At 44.2% G+C, this 26,128-nt stretch overlaps 2 protein-coding genes across 2 annotated transcripts in view; one reads left to right on the plus strand and one right to left on the minus strand.

Annotated features, from left to right (window-relative positions):
• The window catches only part of HIRA (histone cell cycle regulator), a 378,609-nt gene that overhangs the window by 179,948 nt on the left and 172,533 nt on the right, over nucleotides 1-26,128 (minus strand). The window lies entirely within an intron of this gene.
• The window catches only part of LOC310666847 (septin-2), a 63,750-nt gene that overhangs the window by 979 nt on the left and 36,643 nt on the right, over nucleotides 1-26,128 (plus strand). Inside the window, exons 2-7 of the mRNA XM_083418350.1 lie at nucleotides 7,610-7,661; nucleotides 8,460-8,559; nucleotides 13,233-13,319; nucleotides 16,633-16,756; nucleotides 22,287-22,421; nucleotides 23,713-23,830. Coding sequence (XP_083274476.1) covers nucleotides 7,635-7,661; nucleotides 8,460-8,559; nucleotides 13,233-13,319; nucleotides 16,633-16,756; nucleotides 22,287-22,421; nucleotides 23,713-23,830 — 591 coding nt within the window. The 5' untranslated portion in view covers nucleotides 7,610-7,634. The remainder of the gene's footprint in view (nucleotides 1-7,609; nucleotides 7,662-8,459; nucleotides 8,560-13,232; nucleotides 13,320-16,632; nucleotides 16,757-22,286; nucleotides 22,422-23,712; nucleotides 23,831-26,128) is intronic.

Genomic DNA, 26,128 nt, shown 5'->3' on the forward strand with positions numbered 1-26,128 from the left:
AGTACGGAAGAAAAGCTGTCCAAATATAAACAGTTAACTTATTAAACCTCACAATAATTTCATAATTATCTGTCTATGTATTTCTAAAGTATAACCAGATCAGAAATTTTTGTTATAACTGTAAAAACTACTCTAAAAAATTATCATTCCAAAAATGAAACCTTCATCTAGTTGTAAATATGCAAGAATGAGTTTTTCTGTAAAAAAAAAAAAAAAAGATTTAAATCAAGTCTTACTGACTAGTGATTTAAATTGATTTGATTTAAATCAAATCCACCCTGACACAAGCTAACTTAACTTCCCTCCCCCCCTCCTTTGAATGCTTCCTTCAGCTCCCGAACTGGACCAAGGAGTGGCTGTTTTGGGGGGGGAAAGGGCAGACTGTTAACTCAGTTCATAGGAGCCAACCGCTTTGGGCCCATCCACCCCCCCCCCAGTAAAATATTTGAGGGGGCTGCCCGCCCAGTTGATGGGCATTGCTATTCAAATGGTGGTTGGGTGCTGTGTCATGTGATCATTTAGGCAGGGCAGGGCTTACCTGGGCCCCCCAAATATTTTATTCCAGTTGGCATGTATAAAAATCATAGAATTGTAGATCTGGAAGGGACCCTGAGGGTTATCTAGTCCAACCCTCCGCAGTGCAGGAATCTTTTGCCCAACATGGGTTTCGAACTGACAGCTAAGAGTCTCATACTTGAGCAACTGAGCTAGAAGACAGACAGCTTAATTTACTGTCTCTCCCCACCCGTGGAAGACATCCCTATTTGAATGAGGGGCAACTGGTTGGTTGTGGGTTTTTTTTGCAGGGGGTGGGTGGGCTGTGACTTGGTTCATGATTCATTCATTTTATTTGCTTTATTTTTATCTTCATAAAATTTATACACTGCTAGGTTGGAAGGGGACCTCAAAGTGGTTTGCCAAGAGATAAAACAGTAAAACCAAGAAAATGACTGCTGTTTTGCATGCAGAAGCTCCCCAGGTCAATGTTATTAAACACAACCTGAATGATTTTGTTCCCAGGAATGAGTAGTGGCAGTGTCTCTTGGCGGGGTGAGGTAGAAGGGCCTGTTGTTTTGTGGGTAGAGCATAGACTTTGCATGCAGAAGATCCTAGTGTGATTCATTCTCCCTGATAATGCTCCCCCCTCCCAAGGATAAGGGGTGTTTATTCTTTTTGGGAAGATTTTGTCACGTTGAAAAACAAACAATTAGGTCTGTTGTGTTTTTGTATTGCTTTGTATTTTGTACTTAATTTAATGGGGCTTGACCATAATAAACATTTCAGTTTTTTAACTATGTATATACTTCTTAGCATCATAGTCTCTTAAGTGATGTAAAGTAAGGATAAAAAGATAAAATTGGTTAAAACTAACCATAAAACCAGAGAACGTACTTGAAATGCTTGCTGAAATAAGTAAAAAAGGTTTTCACTAAGTGCTGGAAGTTCAACAGGGAGGAGGCTTGTCTGGTCTAAGCTGGGAGGGAATTCTACAGAATTGGGCCAACAGTCAGAGGTTGGTGAAACCGGCCCCCGCTGGGGGCACAAAAATCTCCTGTCAGTCTATGGAGTGTATGATGTATAGGAGTGTGATGGCGCTATGCTGCTGTCATGGCAAGATCAAACATGGAAGAAGCTTCCCTTCCAGGCATGAGGTAAAATGATTTATTTCATACAGCTCCTTGCCAAAAGTTCAAAGAGCCCTAAGTATGAGCTGCGCATCCAAGCCATGGGGGGGGGGGCACTAACTGACCCCCCTGAAGACCTCAGTGATGGGGCAGCAATATAAGGAGTCAGGTGGTCTTTAAGCTATCCTGTACTAAAGTCGTTAAGGCCCTTGCAAATTAACACAAGAACCTTGAACTCTGAACTACTTTTTGAGACACAGTGCTGCAGCTATTGGGCTTGGTGGAGAAAGAGTTTGACCTGATATAAGGCAGCTTCCTGTGTTTTTTCTGGCAGGGCTCCTGTATCAGTCAAAAAATAGTAAAAACCAACAAACGGTTTTCTGCTGGAACAGATATGCAGGATGGGTGGGATAGTTAGTGGTGGAAAGCATCACCTGGTGATATTTTGCCTGTTGCATACATTTAAAATCTACTCTCGGGATTTCCTGATGGTGCCCCAATCTGCTATCAAGCAAAATTCCACATTAGATGATAGTCCATATCTCTCTCTGTGTAAAGTTACACATTGTGCATTTTTGCTTATCACACATATTTGAAAGCCGACCCTGTCCCTGGGAGGGCTCCAGTGTCTTTGCTGGGTGCAAAAATAAAAATAAGCAGGCAATATAGTTCCAAGGAGGGATGATGGGGAATGCGGTTAATTTTGACCTATTATACAGCTTTAAAAGTAATCATGGGAACCTGAAGCTACTCCCCCCCTCCCCCATGTTTGCATCAAGCAGTAGTTCATTGGAATGCTAAATGCTTGTTTTAATCTAAAGAATTAGCACCCCTAGTATCTTCCTCCCTCTTCTTAGGAATGCCCTGTTAACTCACTTCTGAAGTGGAAACCGGGAAATATGTGCAGTGCTGGCTCTGAGAGCTGCCTGGGCATATATTTTTTTTGCAGTGTAAATCCCCAGCTGGAACTGGCAGCTTGAGGAAAGGAAGACCTGTGTGTTTGGAAATGTTAAAAAAGTAAGGCAAGCTGCATTTAGCTGCATCGAAACTTAATTTAATTTTCTGTTGGCGTGGGGAGCATTTTCCAATGCTAAAATACTTAAAAGCATAGGTGTTGCAGGTTGCAGATGGGAAATCCATTCATTGCTTGCTGCTTTGGCAAGAAGGAAGGTGGCTTCTGATTATGTCCTGCCCTATTAGGCAGCCATTCATAGAGCTGTCTTTCTAATCCTTGTGTGGGTTTTTAAAGCCATGCACGCTTGCGCTGTTGTATTGGGAAGTGAGGAATAACAGCAGTGGTGAGGGTTAAGGACATTTGTGCAGGCTGCCACAAAATTGCAACGAAGCCGCACACGGGAGAAGCTGTAAGTATGACACGCAAGCAATATATATATTGTTTCCCTAAAACTAGAAAACATAATTGCATCTCTGAGTGAGCTGGGTGTCAGACATGCACATCCATTTATCACTGAATGGCTTTTGATGTCTAGTTATACAGCTAAATACTTAGGATTTCTCCATCTTAACCCCTGTTTCTTTCTCTGTGCTCATAAGCTGCAGATTTGTGCTTGGCTTTGCAATTCTGAAAGCATTTAAGGAATGCCACATGGATCCAGTACTTCCTGCTTCCATCCCCACCCAGAGCGTCTGGTCTAAGCTATTGGGTATAGATCCTGGCAGCAAAACTTGATCTTCAACACACTGCTCAAGAGTTGGATTTTTTTTGTTCATTCTTGCATATATCCCTTTCCTTTTTTAAAAAATAAACTTAAATGGAGAGATGGAAAAGCTCTTTTGTGGCTTTCATCCAACTATTCTTCCCTTGGAAGGCTGTAAAATGTCTTTGGTTTCGGTATTAAAAATGCATCAGGCTGCTTACTCAGTTAAAACCATCTACAGACATAATCACTGCTCCACATGCCAGACATGCAGGATTTGAAAGAATAAGGGATGGATGTCTGAGCTGGTTTGTAATCACTTCAGAATTACAAAAGCTAAAAGAGACACCATCACACGATGGCTACTCTCACAATGATAGACATTTCTGCAAACTTGGGAATGTTACCCTATTTTTTATGGATTCATTTTTAAGGGCGCTAAACTGTGATGGCACAATAAGTATTCTAGTCTTTAAGAAGTTTTAATGCCAATTACAAAATCAACTTACTATGGAAAAAGAAAAAGAAAATCACTCTGGATACCAAGAGCAGCAGGATATAAATAAAGAATTATTTTTATATACACGCATGCTCTTATAGCCATGATGATAAATCATTGGCTAATTTTTGGGTGTACTGCAAACCTGAAAACTTTACATAATGTTTTCATTTTGTTGTGACTGGAGAGTGAAGTCCTCCGATGCCAGCTACTAAGTTTACTTTTTGCATCCCGAAGTTACAAAGGAAATGACCTGGGTTCCTTCCTGCCTCTTCCAGAGGGGGCCTCATCTCGTAATGGACTTTTGGGATGACAACATACTTTGGACGCTAGTGTTTGATTGTCATGTCCAACTGACGTGGATCTCTGTACTCTTTGAGTGTAATTTTCAAAAGCCTGCGCTCCCGTGAGATCGGAAATGTTATTGGTACAGTATGTGTCCTTCTGCAATCAGCTTTGATGAATGGTGCCTTACCAAGTTATACAATATCAAAATATGCCCAGTACTTCATTTTTTAAAAAAATTGTTCCGTTTTGTGTGTCTCTAGAAATTGTTAAACCACATGTGGTCAAGTACAGTGGTACCTCGAATATGGAAATTTGCTTCTGCATTGATTGCTGATCAGTTTTGTGAAACAGGTCTGCTTTTTGCTTAGTTGAGATGTTCCTTAAGCAAGACTGTGTTTGTTTCCACACTGCCATGTGTAGTTTTAACTAATAGCAAAGCAGTTAGGGGGTGGGAGTGTTTGTCAGAAGAGGGCTCTGCTTCCCACATCCCTGCAGGACGGATTGCTTCTTCCTTCCTCTGCAAGCCCATTTTGTTTCCATGCTGTCAGTGCAGGATGACAAGCCTGTTCCTCCACGAATGTGGAAACCAAGCAGACTGACAGAGGAGAGACTAAGAGGTCTGTTCTTACTATGTTGGTGCACTAGATAGAAAGCACCGCCCAGTGAGGGAACACCCCCCTCCCCATTTAGTCTCTTAGGATTAATTTTTTTTTTGGGCCTCCTGTATGAAGCTTATTTAAGGCTGCAGCTGTGATGCTCGTAGCATAGGTTGGCTGCAAATATACCTACAAAGATATGAGGATGAGTTTTGGATATTTTGCTTCCAAAGAGGGCTGAGAATGCTACAAGTTTATTGGACGTTGGTGCGTAGTCAAATCAGCTTCGGCTATCAGCTGACCTCTAGGAAAGATGCCTGGGCATTAGTCCAAGCACTACTGAAAGCTCTGTTTGTACAGCTGCATTGCCTTTTTTGGGATGGGGAGGTCCTTAACAGAACGTGTAATGGAGTTGCGTTGAGACTATTGTTTAAAAACATGTTTGGCGATTATTATTTTTTAATGACTAGTTAATTAGGCAGCTGATTTTTTTTAAAAAATACTGTTTTATCAAAACATCAGATGGCAAACGTGATCCCATCTACTCTCATCTCTGTTGTCCAAGAGAAAATGCTTCTTCCAACAGATGCCGGCTGCAGTGCACACACATATCATCTAAAGCAGGGCTAGCCAACATCTTCCATTGAACTCCCAGCTCCCATCACCCCCAGCCAGTGTGGCCAGTAGTCAGGGATGATAGGAGCTGCATCCCAGTCCTGCCACCAGGTTCCCTATTTCTGACCTAACCTAATGAGGGTGGCAGTTCTATGCATGCTTAATGAATGTTAAGTGCCACTGAACGAACGCAGTGTGAATTAACTTCTGAGTAAATGTACATTTGGGTGTGATGCACATCTCTGCAGCACCTCTTGCACTGTTTAGAGCAGCTGGAGTTGGTCCGTTAGGATGAAGGGGCACTGCCCTATCACGCTCAATCTGCCCTTAGCCAGTCTCCAACTCCCCACCTTCCTACTTACAACCAATCCTGGGGGTGGTATTGGCTGTAAGCTGCCTCCTCCTTAGTCTTAGTTTTATCCTTCTGGAATTCAGCAAGGAGGAGGATGGGACCAAAATGATAATTAATTGGCTCTCTCTCTTGTTGGTTCTGGCTCCACCTGCTGTTTTGGCTTCCTGCATTTTGCCGTACCAGTCCCAATGGGCACCAGTCAACACCACTTAAGACTGATTGCAGAGTTTGGGGCTTTGCTGTCATAGCCAGTGTTTGTCATAATCCACCGTTTCCTTTTCTTTTGTGTGCAGACTACCTCTACTGAAGATACACATCTTTACCATGGCCTTTCATAGTATTGTAGAGTTGGAAGAGATCGCAAGGGGCATCTAGTCAAACTAAAGCATCCATGACAGATGATCATATGCTTAAAAGCCTCTAGTGAGGGAGAGTTCACCACCTTCCAAGGGAGTCAGTTCCACTGCCGAACAGCTCTTTCCTGATGTTTAGTCGGAATCTCCTTTCTTGTAAATTGAATCCATTGGTTCAGGTCCTAGTCACTGGAGCAGCAGAAAACAAGCTTGCTCCATCCTTCATGTGACAGCCCTTTAGATGTTTGAAGATGGCTATTCTATCTCCTCTCAGCCTCCTCTTTTCCAGGCTAAACATACCCAACTCTCTTAACTGTTCCTCATCAGTCTTGGTTTCCAGACACCTGAGTTGTGTGTTTTCAGGACCCACCCTATTCCTGTGGCTGTAACTTGTTTTAACTTTTTAATACTGCGTTTCAGATTGTTGTGACCTGCCCTGGGACCTGCTGGGGAACCGTGGGTAATAATAATATACTAAAAGCGTGGTGGGGAACTTTAACAAACAGGCAAGCGCTGTGAACCAGCAGTGTGAATGGTTGATCTATGTATTTGTGATCTGTATATTTGCTGGGGAGCATTGGGGAAAAGCTGAAGATTCCCCTCCCTCCAACTAATTTTCTAACCATTTTTCTAGTGCAAGCATTTAGCAGTCCTCTTGCATTCTATTATAACTTGGTGTTGCATCCTGCCAGCAACACTGAACATTAGTAAGCAACAGGAAAGCATCTGCATCCAGAAGTCACAGGTGTCTGTCTGTAGGTCACTTCCTTCTTTTCAGGCCACGAAATGTGTTTGTCAAGAAGGCCAGTGATTAAATTTCTTGAGTCTCTCCTCCTTTGTTTCTGTATATGTTCTGAATAAAGGAGCAGTTGGTTTCATATTTTTTTATACCCAACTGCACGACAAGTCTATTGGGAATCCAGAAACATAAGAACCTGCTAGTCCTAGCTTAGTTACAGTGGTGAAAATTCCTAAATTATTGGTATAGGAACTCAAGAGTTGCTTCTGAGAGCCATGTGGTCTGAGCTTTGAGCAAGAAGCACACGTGAGCTCTTTTCCCCTTCAATCAGATTGCAACTTAGCTGAGAGTCAGAAGCTACTGCTTGAAGAGCCACACTTGTCTCATTTGCAAAATGATGTTTTCTTTGTTTGCTGCTTCCGACTTGGTTATAGTAAATTTTTTTACAGTATTTATTATTTGTGAGTCACCCAATAAAATACACTCTAGGAGACGTACAACAGAATAAGCAACATTAAAAACAAAGCACAGAATGACAAATCAGCACTAAAACCAATCCCGCAACTTTCTAGGAATAAAATCCAACTCTGCATAAAACAGCTGCAAGTCAGCCACTGGTAGCTGGTTCAATTAACTTATCGATGGGACTCAAGAAGCTTAAAACGAACCTGTTGCCATCACTCTACAGATAATAAAATAAATGATACCAAATAATGGACAGAACAGTCCTTTCCCCTAACACGTATTTCCATAGCCAGAGGTGGCTGAGGGACTGCATCTATTTGGTTCCCTGTACCATAGCTGTAAAAATGATGTGATGAATTCTTAGCTTTCCGATTTAACACAGACTTTGTTCCTATTCTCTTCCTCCCACCCCAATCCAGGCTCTGAAATTTGGAGTGTGAGAACATGTCTCAATCTGGTGAGAAAGTGAAGGTAAGTAGAATGGCTTTGTGGCAGACCTTACCAGAACACTGTGCTAGCAACATTGCATGTATGTGGGTTCTGACTTGTGAGCGTGGGGCTGCATGTTAAGGGCTTTCAAAACAGCCCCCGTGCTGCTCTTTGAAGCCCTGACTTCAAAGGGGCTTCGAAGCGCAGCACCACCTGACATTACTGTGACATTGTGTGATTGCCAGGTGGTTCAGCTGTCAAATTTGGCCTGCCTGGGGTGGAGATATAGTGATCTGGCCCACTAGCCAGAAAGGGTTACCCACCCCTGCTGTACAGTCCTATATGACATTGATTTGAGCAGAAGGTTAGCCTTCCAGCAGCCATCCTTTGCTCTGCTGCATAGTCAGCAGTTGGGTATAAACCACACAATTCTCAAACATGAGTTGGGTTATTAAGCAGTAATTTGGTTATTAAGAGAACTTTGTGCCACTTCCGACACACACGAGAAGTGGCAAAAGAGGAAGTGTGGCTAAGTCTGCGTGAGGACAGGATGTCTGCACTCCATGTGTAGAGGGCACGTTCTCCAAATTTGGGGATGGCACAAACATTTCCTCCCATGCAACATTTACATGAGACCCAGGAAAAGAGGAAACACGAGTTATTGTTCTTGCTGTCCCACTCCTGTCAAAACACCCAACCCCTTTTTCTCGGTCCTGCGGATTTGTGTTGATTCTTTATTGCTTCATTTTGTGTGCTTTCGTCATAAAACCCCTGTGCTTTTGTTACAACCAACTTCCATGTCCAGTTCACAACTTTTATTGTTTTTCTCCGTCTCCTCAGTTTTCTGACTCGGCAGGATATGTAGGCTTTGCCAATCTCCCCAACCAAGTCCACAGGAAGTCTGTCAAGAAAGGTTTTGAGTTCACCCTCATGGTGGTTGGTAGGTGCTCCCCCCCCTTCTTTTTTTATAAGCACTTCATTATTAGACTATTTTAGGCTGTTAAATATATTTATCTTTCTTTTGTGTGTGTCTCTCCATCAGTTCTTCCTCCTTTTTGTGTGGAAATCTATTGTTGAAACTGTCATATGGAAGCTAGTTCAGTCTGGATTTCTTCCTGTGAATTGTCTGTCCCTGTTCTTGGGGGGTGGGGAAAGAGACGAGGTAAAGAGCACTGAAGTTAGCATCTCACTAAAGAGGCACAGCCTTCCTGCCATTGCTGGTGAAGGAAGGGAAACAGCTCAGGGGCAGGGCATCTGCTTTGCATGGAGAAGACCCCAGTTTCGACCACTACCATTTGCAAATAGGGATTTGCTTGAAGGAAGGTTATATGACAGGGGAAGGGAACCCTTTTCAGCCCAAGAGACAGGTCTCTTCTGGGCAACTTTCTGAGGGCCTGTGATGTAAAGTGCAATAGTGGGCGGAGCAATGAATATTATTATTAGTAGTACAGTGGCACCTCGGGTTACATACGCTTCAGGTTACATACGCTTCAGGCTACAGACTCCGCTAACCCAGAAATAGTACCTCGGGTTAAGAACTTTGCTTCAGGATAAGAACAGAAATCGTGGTGCAGCGGCAGCGGGAGGCCCCATTAGCTAAAATGGTGCTTCAGGTTAAGAACAGTTTCAGGTTAAGAACGGACCTCCGGAATGAATGAAGTACTTAACCCGAGGTACCACTGTATTTGTATTAGTATTGTTAGTACCCCACCCATCTGACTGGATTGCCCCAGCTTCCAACATATATAAAAACATAATAAAACACTAAACATTTAAAAAAACTTCCATATACAGGGCTGCCTTCAGATGTCTTCTAAATAATAATAATAATTTTATGATTTGAAACCAATCTGTGTTTGAATGCAGATTTTACCTTTGTACAGGAGGTTAGTTTTTACATACACTCACACATCCCTCTCTATCCTCAAACCAGGCAAGCAAGAGGCGTCATCGGAGTTCTTAGATCATAAAATCGTAAGAGTAGGAAGGGATTACAAGGGTCATCTAGTCCAGCACCTTGCAATGCAGAAATCTTTTGCGCAAGGTGGAGCTTGAACCCACAACCCTAAGATTAAGTCTCATGTTCTACCGACTGAGTTTTCCTCCAGTTCAAGTAGACATTCCAGCCTGGGAAGAACAATTGGGGTGTGATGAGGGTCAGTGAGGGATGTGACTTGGCAAGAGAGGATGTAGCCTGGGGGGAGTCATGAGGGTCAGATGGAGAGGCCTTGAGGGCTGCATTTGCCCTTGGGCTGGAGGCTCCCCACCCCGTTATACAACAATGATAATTCATTTTGCATTCCTTTTTATACAGTATGCTTGCAGAGTGTTTTCACGTCTTCTTGTTAGTCATTCCTCCATCCCACGCTTTTCAGCGCATTTCCCCATCAATTTCCAAACTGCAGAAAGTCCAGGATTTGTGTGTATGCGTGTGCATCATGACAGAATGCTTTATTCCACTTCACTTATGCAAACCTAAACATCTGGTTTGTGTTGGAATTGCTCCTGCAAAATGCAGGCAGTTGGGAGGCACCATGAATGGAAGCTTGGAAATGAGGCCCAATGCAGATGTAATCTTCTAGCAGCTGCCCAAAACATAGCTGAAAGTTTGAAAGGACCCTCAAGTTTGTGAGCTCTTCCTCCCCCTGCTTTCCTTTTTGTAGGTACAGTGGTACCCCGCAAGACGAATGCCTCGGAAGACGAAAAACTCGCTTGACGAAAGGGTTTTTCGTTTTCTGAGGTGCTTCGCAAGACGGATTTTCCTATGGGCTTGCTTTGCTAGACGAAACAGCCCTGCCTCTCCTGTCATGGCGACGGTCACTGCACGCACGCACGCTCTCTTCCCCGCTCCTCTGGCTCCCTCCCACCTTCCTGCTGACGGCTCCTCCGGCTCCCTCCCACCTTCCGGCTGATGGCCGACCTTCCGGCTGCCTCGCGCCGCTGCCCACCGCCCTCGCGCGCTCCCCTCAGGAGCTGTTGCCGCCAGCAGCCAGCGCTGCAGCCGGAGTCACGCTCCTGAGCCCCGCCGCCCTCCAGCAGCCGCGTCGCGCGGTGTACACAAGGTGCGGGTGAGTCCAAGGACCGGCTGCGGCAGCTGCCCTGCTTCTCCCCACAAGACGAAAAAACTCGCTCTACGGAAAAACTCGCGGAACGAATTAATTTCGTCTTGCGAGGCACCACTGTATAGCCATTGATAGCCTCATCCTACATGAATTTTGTCAAATCCTCTTTTAATGCCATCAAAACCGGTGGCCATTGGTGCTTCTGTTCCTAACTTTGGTTGCATTTAAGTGAACCATGTCTAGTTGTGAGCAGATACAAATGTACCCTAGTTGGATCCAAAAAGAGAAGTTGGAGGAAATTGGTGCCTGAGGGAGGGAGGGAGATGAAAGTGACCAAGTTTGCGAGTTGCACCCAATCTCCTAGATGTGGTTTGGTGACTTACGTCTCAACTAGGCCGATAAATATTGGTACATACGTGTATTATTTCACAAGTGCTGTCTACTTTGGTCTGTTTAGGGAAGCTGCTAGCGAGAGAACATTTTCTCGCGGTTAGAGATTATGTCATTAAGACACTGAACTGAGACTATTATTGGAAAGTCATTTGTACCAACATTGACTGCGGTTAGGTTTTAACACCACCAAAACTCCCTCTGACTCACTTCCTCTAAGTTGTCTATGAGGGCACTTGGGAAGCTTACAAGAATGGTCAAAATTCTTTTGAGACACAGTTGTGGAATGGGGGAGAAATTTGATTTGGCTTGCATTTTAAAAAAAATAAAAATTAAAGCCAAATCTATCAAATTTGCACTTTCTGAAAGAATATGAGAACTGAAACACAGTCATGGTTTGAAATTCACACTTAAACCAAATTTTGTGGGGTGGTTCTCTGACCAAACGATGCTTCCAAAAATGGAAATATTAGGTAAAAGCGGGCATAAAGAGGAATACATTAGGGAAAATAACATACGGAAATGCATTATGTTAAGAGAAGCTGCTTGCAAAAATATGTAATTAAGTCAAAAATGTACACAATAATGTGTGGAGAAGTTTGCACTGAAATTTTGAAGAATTTTGTGAGGATTTTTTTTTTAAATAAACGAAAACCATGAATTGCTGCAGAAATGTGGGGAACTGAATTTAAGATGGGAAACTGAGAGGACCAAAACTGGCAGATTCTTCCATCCCTAGTCAGAACCTTCATATGTCAAAAGAGCTGCCAGGGTCACACAGAAGGCAGAGGGAAATGGCTCCAGGTTTTTTTTTCCAGGGTGGAGGTAGGCTTGCCAAAATGTCTCCTTCTATGTCTGTGGGGCAACGGTGGGAGTGAGCTGTTGGGGTGGACACAGTTGTGTGTGGCCTGTCCGGTACCTCTTCTGCTAGCTAGCCCCCATTCATGTGCAATGGAGGATGCTGTCTTGCCACCAGCATTGAAGTAAGACTCGCTCCACATTCAGCTAGCTTCTGAATGTGCAAAAGGAAGTGCGACACTTTGCCCTTCATTCAAGGCAACCCAAATACAGTGGTGCCTCGCAAGACGAAAAGAATCCATTCCGCGAGTCTCTTCGTCTTGCGGTTTTTTTCGTCTTGCGAAGCAAGCCCATTAGCGGATTAGCGGATTAGCGCTGTTAGCGGCTTAGCGGGCTTAGCGGATCAGCTGATAAGCGGCTTAGCGGATCAGCTGATAAGCGGCTTAGTGGATCAGCTGTTAAGCGGCTTAGCGGCTTGGGAAAAGGGGGAAAGGAAAAAAACCCCGCAGGAACTCGCAAGACATTTTCATCTTGCGAAGCAAGCCCATAGGAAATTCGTTTTGCGAAGCACCTCCAAAACGGAAAACCCTTTCGTTTAGCGGGTTTTCCGTCTTGCGAGGCATTCGTCTTGCGGGGCACCACTGTACCTTGAGCCATCCTTGATGCCTTCCACCTCAGAAATGAATGGACTAATGTTGTGTGATTGATTTTAGGAGAGAAAATTTCCTTCATAGCCATTCACCCCAACTTGCTTTTTCGAGCGTGGGGTGGTGGTGATGCATGAAGTTACTTGATATCAAGAGATAAACTCGAATCAAATAAATACAGGAACTGAAGAGAAAGTGCTGGGAAGATGCTTGTCTTGTAGGTACAGTGGTACCTCGGGTTACATACGCTCAGGTTACATACACTTCAGGTTACAGACTCCGCTAACCCAGAAATAATACCTCAGGTTAAGAACTTTGCTTCAGGATGAGAACAGAAATTGTGCAGTGGCGGCGCAGTGGCAGCAGCAGGCCCCATTAGCTAAAGTGGTGCTTCAGGTTAAGAACAGTTTCAGATTAAGAAAGGACCTCCGGAACGAATTAAGTACTTAACCCGAGGTACCACTGTATTTGATTAGAGCACTTAATTTGGCCTTATGGGTTTCCTTATGAAAATAGGTGGATTAAATTTAGAATTCGCACGGCTCACTTTCCTCAGGCTTGTTTTTCCTGTTTACTTTAGCTAAGCTTAGGAAAGCCTTTGATGTCGTTATCTTATAAAACCAGGGTGGATACTGGCCGTAAGAGATAAACCTGTGGCTTGCATGAAAGTGGGGGGCGGAATTATTCCAGTAATTAAACATCCATCTCATTTACAGGTGAATCTGGCTTGGGAAAATCCACTTTAATCAACAGTTTATTTCTGACCGATCTCTATCCTGAACGTTACATTCCTGGAGCTGCAGGTAAATCGGTTTGTTCCTAACGCTCGCTTTCTGATTTCACATGCTTTGCTTCCTCTGATATTTCACTTGCACAAGGCTGTTCTTATGTACTGATGATGATAGACTTCTTTTCATAAATATCAGGGCTGTAGCTTCATTTAAAAACAACAACAACCAACAACAAACTGTAGATTTAATCAATGAATTAAGTGATTAAGGTGTGTAAAACCGAAGACCTCTGATGGAAGAATAACTGCACTTCCTAGTAGGAGTGTGTCTGTTTGGGGTTCATGCTAGCTGAGAAGCCATTTCTCTCCTGCTTCCCTCCCCTGATACTATAAACCAGGGTTGGAGCACCTTCCACAGGCTGCATGTCGGTAATGGGCCAGGCCAGAGGCAAAAGTGGGTGGGGCATAACTGTGACACCAGTGGCGTAGCGTGGGGGGTGCAGGGGGGGCCGGCCGCACCGGGCGCAACATCTGGGGGGGGGGTGCGCTCGCACTCGCAGCTCTCTGCCCCTACCTGGCTCACTCACTCTCTCTCACTGCAGTGCTGGCTGTGCGAATCCGATCCGAGGCGCCGGGTCGCCGCCCACTGTGGAGGGGAGGGTGCCAGGCGTGCGGTGCGGTGCGGAGAGAGAGCGAGGGACTATCTGGGGGAGGGACAGTGCAAGGGGGGGCGTAATTACTTGCCTTGCCCTGGGTTAGGGGGTGCAAATTACTTGCCTTGCCCCGGGTGCTGACAACCCACGCTACGCCACTGTGTGACACTAACTTCCGCACAGTAGACTACATTCCAGCCTCTCAAAAGTCAAAGGCTTCTGCACTCCTATATGCAGCCTACTTCCACCTGGGCAGCTGAGAAGCACCTTCACCAAGATGCATACCAGCTAGGCAGAAAGGGGGTGTGGAGTGGCCTAGGGAAGGAGGGCAGCCTTGGGAGAGTTTCAAGGCCTGGGTAGAGAGGGCTGGAGGGCCACATTCTGCATTTGGCCCATTGGGTCTGAGGCTCAAGCAGAAGACCCTGCTCTCCCCAGCTTCCTGCTCTTTTCTTTTCCAACTGCTATTCAACATTATTATTAGTTGCTTGTTGCGCAAAGGTCTCCAAGTGGCTTATAATGCATGTAGAACCTAAAAAGCAGATAATGGGCTTATAGCACATGTTCACTCTTAATTGTAAACAATTGTGGGTGGCCTTCTTACATTTTCATATTTCTGCATGTAGATACCTCTCTTTTGTTTCTCACTGGTCTGTTTTTGGCTATTATTTATGCTACTTTATGCCAAAATAAGGGGTTTATGAATTAGAAAAACCAGTTATACAAACATTGTTACTTAAAATAGAGAATAAAACAATGGAGAAATTAAAACAGAAGGTTCAGGTACATCTTCAAAAACCGGTGAGATGGCAATATACATGGTTCCTCTCATATTTTTGTTGGCACTTGCCGTCTGAGTTTGCCATTAGAAGGACTATTATGCCTCTGAATGCAGTTTGCAACTTGCAGTTGCAAATGATTTAGCCTAACACATGTGCTCATACATCCAGTTCATCCTCAAAGTGCGCCAGGGTGCAGAAATGCTTGATTGAATAGTATAGACATGCTGAAGTATTAGCCCACTATTGAGGTAGAAGTTACTGTTTTTCATGTCCCCAGCTTGACATGAAGCAGAGTTCCCTTGTCATCTGCTGGCGGTTGTAGAAAGACAAGGGATCTCTGCTTCCTTCTAAGACAGAGGGAAAGACAGTGAGAGATTATAAGTGCAACAGGTGGGTTTGGAGTATTGAGATGGATGCAAAACTTGATTAACTGAGCCCAAGATTTTTCACGGACTGATTGGCTCAATGAATACTACAGTTCTAATAAATATATATTCTGGCTTGCACCTTTCGTACATCGTTATATAAGGAGCATGTTGCAAATTGTTCCTTATCCCATTCAACTTGGCTCCGTTGCTGCCTTTTGTCTCATGTTCTTTTTCGCATCAATGCTTCTGTTGATGACATCAAAGTACTTCTCACTTGTCACTGAAATCGTTATATTGTCAACTCTGGTTGTCTTCTAATTTCCCACAGTGTTCTGCCTATCTATCCTTTAAAGAATGACTTAAAAGAAAGAGAAAAAAAGAAAGCTTCATGCTTTTTGGAACTAAGTGCCATAAACTAGCCAGTTGACAGGATCCTCAAGGGCCACTCACTGTGTTCTGCATGTCCGAGGCAGCTTCAGTCTTGCTTTCTGTACTGTTTCACCCCAACTCAGGACAGCTAACAACCACCATAAAACCATAAAAGTGGCAGTAAAGCAACCATTAACCATAACACAATTACTCTATTTGGGTGTTCACTCCATGTGAGTGCTATTATGTGGAAGTGGGACATCACAACTATCCTTCCTGGCCCTAACCCCATCCTGAGTCCTACCAACCCCACCCCCATGCGTGGGGGGGGGGGGCTCCTCTATAGAGGGAGACCTGCCCTTAGGTTATCCCTGTGATTTAGAACTCTGACTGCCCAGAGTTCTAAGTCATAGGGAGGCAACCTGAGTACTTAAAGCAGGCTGCCCTATACAGACATACGTTCTCAATGAGACTGTTGGGTTTCCCCACTTTCCTGCACTACATGATTATAGAGCTGGGTTGAACTCCCAAATAGGCCTGTAGGGTTGCCAAATTGCAAACACCAGCAATACTATCATATCCACACCACATATTTAAAGCACTCTTAGACCGCTCTGACAGTCATAGAGAATCTCGGGAACTGTAGTTTGTTAAGAGTGCAAGGAACTGTATCTCTGTGAGGTGGGCACTACAGTTCCCAGGATTCTCCGTGACTGTCAAAGTGGCTTTAAGAGTGCTTTGTGACCTAAAAACACAGCAGCCAAACTGAAACTGAAACAGATTAAAGAGGAGCCTGATGAAACCCACTTCTGTATAGTATTGCCTTAGCCTGATTCCTGACCGTGAAAAGGAAGGGCATCACCTGGGTTTCATGGGGCGAGGGTTTCCATAGCCAGGGAGCTGTCAGGTGGTGGTGAGACATGGAACAGGGTGGTCTCTGTGGCTACAACAGAATCGTCAAAATCCTCGTGCTACTTTCGAGTTCTTTGAGAGCAACCACTGAGGAATTCTCAGTAAAGGTTGGGCACATGCATTGGATACACAGGAATCCTTGGGGATTCAGACTTGACATAGGAAGCATTTCTTTTGTGTGGGATGTCATTTCCAGCCTAATTTCTATTATATATTCCCTCCCTCCCTCCCTCGGTAGTTTGAATAACATTTTACTGCTTTGTTGGCCAGGACACTTTTAACATTATATGACATTTCTCTTCTAGAGAAAATAGAGAGAACGGTCCAGATTGAAGCTTCCACCGTAGAAATAGAGGAGCGAGGGGTGAAACTCCGTCTCACGGTAGTCGACACTCCAGGATATGGAGATGCCATTAATAGCCAAGACTGGTATGTTGTTTCCTCAGGCTGTGATGCTGAATCTTCACATCTCTCCCAGGCTTCCATTCTGTTGTATACAGCTTTGGTGATGCTTTAAACTGTTTTAACTCTCATGTCTTCCTATCGGTGCTGGGGATTAGGCAGCAGTGACGCAGCTTCAAAAAGCAGGATTGAGCCTCCCCATGCATCAGATGATGTGTAGGAAGTTCAGTCCTGCTTGGGTTGGGTGCACCAGTCAGTTCCCAAACTCCCTGAACCCTGAAGAAAGCTTGATTGAACATTCCCCCCCCCCGTCCCACATCAGGTGTTGCAACTGACTTTTGTGATTGTTGGGTTGTAAAACAATATTTCAAACAGATGCTACGTATCCTACTGCTTTGACCTGCACAGTATTGGTAAATAATTATACTTTCCTGGAGTGATTTTCTTAGTCTTTCTGCGCAGGATCGCTTTTAACATTTTCTGTAATAGTTGACTTGGAATTTCCTTCTGTGGGATCTCCAAGCCCCTTTAGCTTGGCTATTGTGTTGCAAGTAGGACTTCCTGTTGATTGTGTTCTGATGCTGTGTTTATTCTTCGGAAATGTTTCTTGCGAATCCTGCGAGTTTGAATCCCCACCCACTTTTTCCGGCAGGGAGGCCGAGCAAGCGGCAGGCAGCAAGATGGTCCATCATTGCATTACTGTTGTTGACTTTGCAACAGAGGATTAAATTTGCGGAATAGGATTACAAGGGCTATGTAGAAACTATTATTTCTCCCACCTCCCCACGTTGGAGGCTTCAATTCCCTTTCTTTCCAGAGTCAAGAAGAATGTTCTCGGGTTTGTAAAAACTATCTTCTCAAAGTATTTATACTTTTAAGAAAGCAATATATCACATATTTACACAGCATGCCCCTGAAAATGTTGGCCTCCTGGCACAACTTACCCAAGCTCAGGGTGTGACCCACTGTTGAAGACCAGTCATTTGTGCCACTTTTTGTTTTGTCTTCCCATATGAACCCTCATCTGCTAGTAGATCTTGACTACTTTCCCGGGAAAAATCCCTCAGGCAGGATCCAATGGAAGACTGATACAGTGGTGCCTTGCAAGACGAAAAGAATCCGTTCCGCGGGTCTTTTCATCTTGCGGTTTTTTCGTCTTGCGAAGCAAGCCCATTGACGGAGTAGCGCTATTAGGGCTATTGACATTTTAAGGGCTAAAAACGGCTTTTTAAGGCTTGGGGGATTAGCGGTTTTGCTGCTAAAATGCTTTTATCAGCTTAGCGCTTCAGGAAAAGGGGTTTTGGAGCGGAAAAAAAATTCAAAATTTTTCGTCATTTTTCGTCTTGCAAAGCAAGCCCATAGGGAAATTCGGTTTTCCGTCTTGCAAGGCATTCGTCTTGCGGGGCACCACTGTATTCTGCCTACAGCGTCATTGTTATGTCCCAACTGAGAGTTAGCATAGCAGAACGATTAAATTGGGGGACATTCCAGCTATATACTCACCAGGAAGCTGTGATCAAACATTGTTTCCTTAGTCTCAGGCCTCATTTGCCCAGCTCATCTGTCATACCGTATAATACTGGCTTATTTTATGGGTTTGTCATTAAGGATAGCAGGAATAATATAGTGTGACGTGCTATGAGTATGCAAGAAAAGTGATATATACTTTTTAAAAATGCCATTGCCGTTCTAGGACTCTAGTGGCTATATTAAACCTGTCATGTGGCTCTGTGTTAAATAAAAGGTGTCAGGTGATATTTCCTCTGTTCTGAACCTTTTGTTCCGCTACAACAAGACCAGTCTTTCTGGGCTGCTGCCTTGTTAGTTGGAAGGAGGGCATGTGTTTTGGCAACATTCGGTTTATTTCATTTTCTCAAAAACCATTTTTTTCCCTATGGAAAAAAAAAGATTGCTTTGTTTGCTGTTGTAATGCATAGTACAGGAAAAGGAGTTGTTTAACTAATGATACTGTCGTGGTGGAAAGCAGGTGCTTCCCGGAAGGTAGAATGTACAATTCACTGCTGACTTACACTTACAGAAAAACGGAACAGCAGTGAGGACTTGAAAGTAGCACGTAAGCAAATTACAGTGACAGAGAAGCGCTAAGTAGAATTTTTCTGGCACAACACACTGAGGTTTTACCTCCTGATCATATTTCATCAGCCCCACTTCCCTTGAATTGCCAAACTTTTTTGTAATTCCTGTGGAGGTAGAAAAATGGAGGAAGCTTGGTATACGTGTGTGCTAACACCCAGTGGCGTAGCGTGGGGGGTGCAGGGGGGGCCGGCCGCACCGGGCGCAACATCTGGGGGGCGTGCGCTCGCACTCGCAGCTCTCTGCCCCTACCTGGCTCACTCACTCTCTCTCACTGCAGTGCTGGCTATGCGAATCCGATCCGAGCCGCTGGGTCGCCACCCACTGTGGAGGGGGGGTGCCAGGCGTGTGGTGCGGTGAGAGAGCGAGGGACTATCTGGGGGAGGGACAGTGCAGCGGGGGGGGGCGCAAATTACTTTCCTTGCCCCGGGTGCTGACAACCCACGCTACGCCACTGCTAACACCGTCTCACCATGAACCCTTTGCTTTGGGGGTGGGTGCCTGGATGTGACTTCTGTGGGAGGCAGAACAGGATTTGCTAATTTAACAGTTTTTAGTCATAAGGAAACTGAAGACAAATAATCTCAGTTTGTAGGTGAGTGCAGTATTGCTTGTAGTAGAACTTTCAAAAGAACTATTTACACAGAAACTCCCAAAATAGGAAACCTCCATTTATTTACATAATAATAATAAAAATAATAAAATTTTATTTATAACGCGCCCTCCCCCAGCCAAAGCCGGGCTCAGACGGCTAACAACAGTAAAATAATATAATACAGTAAAATAAAATAATACATCATTTGAATACCTTTAATAACTGATATGTTCTGGGCAGTGAACAATGTTTTCCAAAATGGTGTAAAAATATGCAGTTAATCACAATAAAAGTTAATCACAATAAAAGTAGATATAACACCACCAGTCAGTCATATAAAACAGTATTAAAAAGCACCAGATGTTCTTAAGAATTTGAAACACCTTGGAAAATTAATAAGGTCTTCATCTGGTGCCAAAGAGGCCATAATGTAGATACCAGGCAAGTCTCTTTGGGAAGGGCATTCTGCAACTGGGATGCCACCACTGAAAAGGTCCTCTCTGCCCATTACCTAAGAACCATACCCACCCTCTACCCCAGGCTTCCTCAACCTCAGCCCTTCAGATGGTTTTGGCCTACAACTCCCATGATCCCTAGCCAGCAGGACCAGTGGTCAGGGATGATGGGAACTGTAGTCTCAAAACATCTGGAGGGCCGAGGTTAAGGAAGCCTGCTCTACCCTGATCCCAAACCCACCATCTGCATTTTAAATCCTAACTCTTCCTTCCCCATCATTTTGCCCTTCAGGAGTCCCCCGCTTCCCTTAACAGTCCCACACTTCAAGCAATTCTTGGCACCCAGTCAGAGAGCCAGTGTGGTGTAGTGGTTAGAGTGTCAGGCTATGACCTAGAGACCCAGGTTTCAGATCCCCACTCGGCTGTGAAGCTCACTGGGTGACCTTGGGCCATTCACTGCCTCTCAACCTCACCTACCCCAGAGGGCTGTATTGGGGATTAAATGAGGGGGAGAATCATGTATACCACCTTGAGTTTCTTGGAGAAACGTTATTGTTGTAGTGTCCGACTCTTTGTGACCCCATGGACCAGAGCACGCCAGGCCCTCCTGTTTTCCACTGCCTCCCGCAGTTTGATCAAACTCATGCTGGTAGCTTCGAGAACACTGTCCAACCATCTCGTCCTCTGTCTTCCCCTTCTCCTTGTGCCCTCCATCTTTCCCAACATCAGGGTCTTTTCCAGGGAGTCTTCTCTTCTCATGAGGTGGCCAAAGTATTGGAGCACTCAGGGCTGATTTCCTTCAGAATGGAGAGGTTTGATCTTCTTGCAGCACCATAATTCAAAAGCATCCATTCTTCAGCGATCAGCCTTCTTTATGGTCTAGCTCGCACATCCATACATCACTACTGGGAAAGCCATAGCTTTAACTATGCGGACCTTTGTTGGCAAGGTGATGTCTCTTGGAGAAATAGGTGGGATAAAAATGCAAGCAACAAACAAACAAACGTACACACACATGTATTTGCAATATATTGTGAATACTGCCCTTCTCAGCTTTCAATTTGGTTATGGTTTGGGTCGTAAAAACTTCAGCTGGAAAACCCTGAGGTTCGGAACCAACATTGGGGTGGGTTTGAGAGTTGGCAGGGAAAGAAACATCAGGTACAATGCTTCATGAGGTTTGCAACCTAATAACTTTAGTCCTAAAGGAAATCATGAGAAAGGAGGGAAGGGAAAGGGCTGCGAAAGAGGTGACTCAGAATTAGTCAGCCATTTGAAAGTGTTCCTGCTTTGGGTGGGTGGCTTCCTTTTTTCACTTGTACTTAATTCTGCTGGCATTTGACTGTCGCGTGTCCAAGTCATGCTGCGTGTTGCGCTGTAAACATGCTTTATGTTGGTCCATAATGGGGCAGCCCCACCAAGATCAGTCTGCCTTGAGTCAGCCCCCACATTCTTACCACATTACAGTACTTTAAACCAGTCTAGAGGGTGGCACTGGCTGTCAGCCACCTCCCCCCTCCTCCTTAGTGTCAGTATTGCCTTTGTAGAATTCAACAAAGAGGAAAATAGGAACAAAGGCAGAACTATGCCCCATCTACACAATACATATAAAGCTTCATCATACCACTTTAAACAGTCATGGCTTCTCCCTAGAATCCTGGGAACTGTGGTTTAAAGGGGCTGAGAGTTTTCAACAGACCCCTATTCCCCACACAGAGCTACAGTTTCCAGGGTTCCTTGGGAGGAGGTAAAGGTAAAGGGACCCCTGACCATTAGGTCCAGTCGTGGCCAACTCTGGGGTTGCGATGCTCATCTCGTTTTATTGGCCGAGGGAGCCAGTGTATATCTTCCGGGTCATGTGGCCAGCATGACTAAGCCGCTTCTGGCGAACCAGAGCAGCGCACGGAAACGCTGTTTACCTTCCCGCCAGAGCGGTACCTATGTATCTACTTGCACTTTGATGTGCTTTCGAACCGCTAGGTTGGCAGGAGCAGGGACCGAACAATGGGAGCTCACCCCGTCGCGGGGATTCGAACTGCCAACCTTCTGATTGGCAAGTCCTAGGCTCTCTGCTTGTTAAACCACTCTGGGAAGTGTAGCTCTGTGAGGCGAATCGCTGGAAGGAGAAGGGGGACAAAACTAGGTTGAATCGGTTCCACATCCCATTGGCTCACGCTCAACTTATTGTTGGGCTTCCTGCTTCCTGCCCCCCCACTCCCAGTGGGCACCAGTCACCACTAGCGGTTGTGAATTAAAAATGGGAGGCACAGAGTGTGAGGAAGCATGCTCTGAATGCCTTGAAGGTTAGGGGCTGTAGAGAAGAAGCAGTAAGAAGTAGAAGCTAAAGATTTCACAAGTGGATGCAAACCTGTCTCATCACAAGTTCCTCCTTTTCCCTTTTCTCTCACTGCAGTTTCAAGACCATCATCCACTACATTGACAATCAGTTTGAAAGGTACCTTCATGACGAGAGCGGCCTCAACAGGCGCCATATTGTAGACAACAGAGTTCATTGCTGCTTTTACTTCATATCCCCTTTTGGACATGGGTAAGAAAAGATTTGCATTCTAGGGTGAACTTTTTTTCACCGTTAAGCAGCCGCTGGGGAAATTCCAGCAAAGAGATTTAACCACCTTACGAGCAAAGCAAGTTTCTTTGTTGTCAGTCGGCCAACTCAATTAAAATCATCTTTGGGATTAATGACCTCCATTTCAGAGAGGATTTGCTATTAAAACTTGTCAGGGGCACATATTAAAAATGGATGACTATCTAGAAACTTAAAAGTTGTAATAACTATGTCTTTTCATATGTGTAAATGGAAAGTTTAATTAAGCATGTCAGCCACCCACATTTGAAGTAAGTAGTTTTACTTTTCACCTGGGTCTTGGAAGTTCTGTTTGTTGCCAGCAAAAGTAGAACTTTCTTTAACTTACAAGAGTTATACTTCAGCATAAACTCTAAAAATGGTGTACACCCTCCTGCCCCCAAGTGAAATAACAATATTGAAAATATTGAACATTCTAAATCAATGATGGGGTAACCTGTAGCCCTCTAAGAGTTGCTAGACAACAACTCCCATCAGTTCTAGCCAGCTGTCTATACAGTTGTACCTTGATTCTCAAATAGAATGTGTTCCTGGAGTCTGTTCAACTTCTGGAACTGTTCGAAAACCAAGATACAGCTTCTGATTGGCTGCAAGAGCGTCCTGCAGCCAATCAGAAGCCATGGAAGCTGTGTCGGATGTTCGGTTTCTGAAAATTGTTCGAAAACTGGAACACTCCCTTCTGGTTTCTGATTGTTCGGGAGCCAAAACGTATGAGTTCCAAGGCGTTTGGCAACCAAGGTACAACTGTATTGATGTGATGGCAGATGAGTGTTAGAGACCAAGATCTAAATTTGGGGGACTGCAATTCAGTGGGAGAAATGTTCGTTTTAAAAATTACTCAATGATATCGAAAACATTAGCTTAAGAAGATACTGAGTATATAAGCAGGTCAGGGGCGATGGATGTTGTGGTCCAGCAACATTTGGCAAATCCTCTCCAGAAAAACCCCCAGTGGTTATCAAAACATTATCAGCAGCAGGACTAACCACAAGAGCAGAGAACTAATTCTGTTTGTGGAATTAAAGAGGAGGATAAATGAACCACACATGAAAGGGTGTTCTGGAGTTCCAGGGCTGCATTTGCAAAGGCCCTGCTGCTTGTTGGGATCTTTTTGATTTTAGATACATAACAGATGATGCATAAGATGTTGCCAAGGATATCTTCACTCAGTACTCCATTAATAATTATTGAGGTTTCCTCCCTCCCCTCCCCCGCCCCAATAATTGATACACAGGCTGAAGCCCTTGGATGTAGAATTCATGAAAGCACTTCATGGGAAAGTCAACATTGTCCCTGTGATTGCCAAGGCAGACACTCTGACACTGAAGGAGAGAGAGAGACTGAAAAGAAGGGTATGTATAAGCTTTTAAAATGAAATGCCACATCCCGTTTCCGGTGAGTTTGTATCTGCTATATGCCTTAGAAAGTTGTGTACCTGTTTGCTATGCATTTGGACTCCTCTTAATATCCCATAACCAAATTATGGTTCCTGATATCACTTTTATATATATATTAGGATTGGACACCATTTTGAATCAAGATAGTGGAATGAAAACTGCACTGATTTTTTGTTTTTGTTTCATGCAGTTCCTGAGCAAATGCCGAGTACAAGGCTGTTTGCATTATATCAAGAATGTATGCAGTCCACCCTTATCCCAAAATGAATTTCATTCATGCTTCCCATCAATTAAATTCACAGGGTGGTTGGCATAAGGAGGGAGGCAACTAACAAACACCTGTTCTAAAGAAGGAGGGGGGGGGAGTATACTTTCTCTGTGTTTTCAGATGACACAATTTGGTTATAATGGGCATCATTTTAGATGTTCTCTTTAATTTCTGGTGCAGAAGAGGGTGTGCCCCTTTTAACATGGCACTTGAAACCTGCATCTTTTGTGTTTTGTATTTTTAAAAAAATATTTTTGTTCAATCTGTTCTGCTAATCGGACAGCACGTTTTAGTCTGTCAAATGGGCAGGATTGAGCATTATTTTTAACTGCTCTTGATTTTTTCAAAAAGGTAATGAATAAATCAGGGGGCGAGGAGGAAGAAATAAACGCAACCAAAGCAGACTGTTTGTTTTCCTTATCATGAGTATTTACACACCACCCTTCAATTAAATTCTCTTGCATTAAAAGGGAGAAAAGGACTGTTGATCTTCACAATCATGGGGGGTGGGTGGGAATCAAATTCATTTTATGGAAGTCATTCAAAAAGTAGCATTTCGATTGATGGAACTGCCTGGGGTATGTTTACATTTCAAAGGTACACTGGTATTTATATATTTTTGTGCCACGATTTTACACTGATTCAATAAAGATGGAACTGCCTGTTCCTTATTAGTTAATTAAGCAATTAGTTGCAAAAAGTATAATGTGCTAGAGCTCTTTCCAGGCTGCTGTCTGATAATGCAAATGCGCTGAAACCATTCCTCTTAGTCTAGATTTAACAATGCACACTTGTAAACGTTCACTATTTGTTTCGCTTTAAATCAGAGATGGAGAACCTTATTCTGCCACCATGCCTTTCTGGGCAGCCGGTGTGGGTGGGGACATGTGGTGGTGGGCAGGCAGGACCAGAGGCAGACGTGGGTGGAGCAATGAATGCAGATTTTACCTTTGTAGGTTGGTTTCTACACACACTCGCATGCGTCCCCCTCTGTCCTCCAGACAAGCAAGAGGAATGATCAGAGTTCGAGAATGCGTTCCAGCCACGCCAAAACACTTGGGGTGTGAAGCAGGGCTGGTGGAGAGTTCAAGAGCTGCATTCCCCCCCCCCCCCCCAGCCTGAGGTTCCTCACCGCTGCTTTAAATGAACACCAGCTGCAACAAAACCGTTGCCTAATAAGGAGCACTTAAAGGACAAATAAATATAAACATCTTAGCCCTTTGGTCTGCTTGGGTCAGCCATTGTTACCAGCAGCTTAACCAGGATTGAATGCTTTTAATGTTGATCCAGAGCTTTGAAAGCTTAGCTACTGTATATTTTTCTAACTCAAAAAACATCTCTGTATTCAAAATCTGTAATCAAGGCAGGGGATCAGGATCTGTCTCTCCTGATGGAGCTTTGAAGCCTTTGCTAGGTTTATTTTAGATGTCTCTGCCATTTGGCAATCAATCTAAGGTAATGCGAGGGGTTTTTTGGGCTTTGTTTTTTGTCCTGAATTGTGAAGAGGGTGTTTTCTTTTTTTAATAAGCAGAAAGCTTAGTTGTGGGGCTTCTGTCAAGGAAACCCAGCTTGGTGTAATTCCTGTTTTGACTCTGTGGAATTCGAACTTGGTTTTTCATTTTTAATATAAAAACACCCTTCTTTTGATTGGGAAGAATTGGAGGGCAGTTTCACAAGCTGTGTGCTGCAAAGCCGCAAGAGGAAATCTGCTCAAAAGAATGATTACATGAGAATGGGGATTTGGGGGGGGGGGGAGGGAACATTGGATTTTGACTTCTTAACACGTTTCCCCGGGGAATGCTAATCTTTAGGAACCACAGAACCTCCTGGGGCCAATAAAACCGATGTCCGAAGCAGCAAAATGTTGCTTCATTGTTGGGAATATGAAAAGCAGTTTGTTTTTCCTTGAGATTTGCTCCCCCCCTTTCCCCTTTCAGGAAAGCACTTGGCTGAACAGCTGTGATATATTATTCCAGCACCCTTGT

This window comes from Podarcis tiliguerta (genome assembly GCF_965153285.1).
Source record: "Podarcis tiliguerta genome assembly, chromosome: 16".
NCBI lineage: Eukaryota > Metazoa > Chordata > Lepidosauria > Squamata > Lacertidae > Podarcis > Podarcis tiliguerta.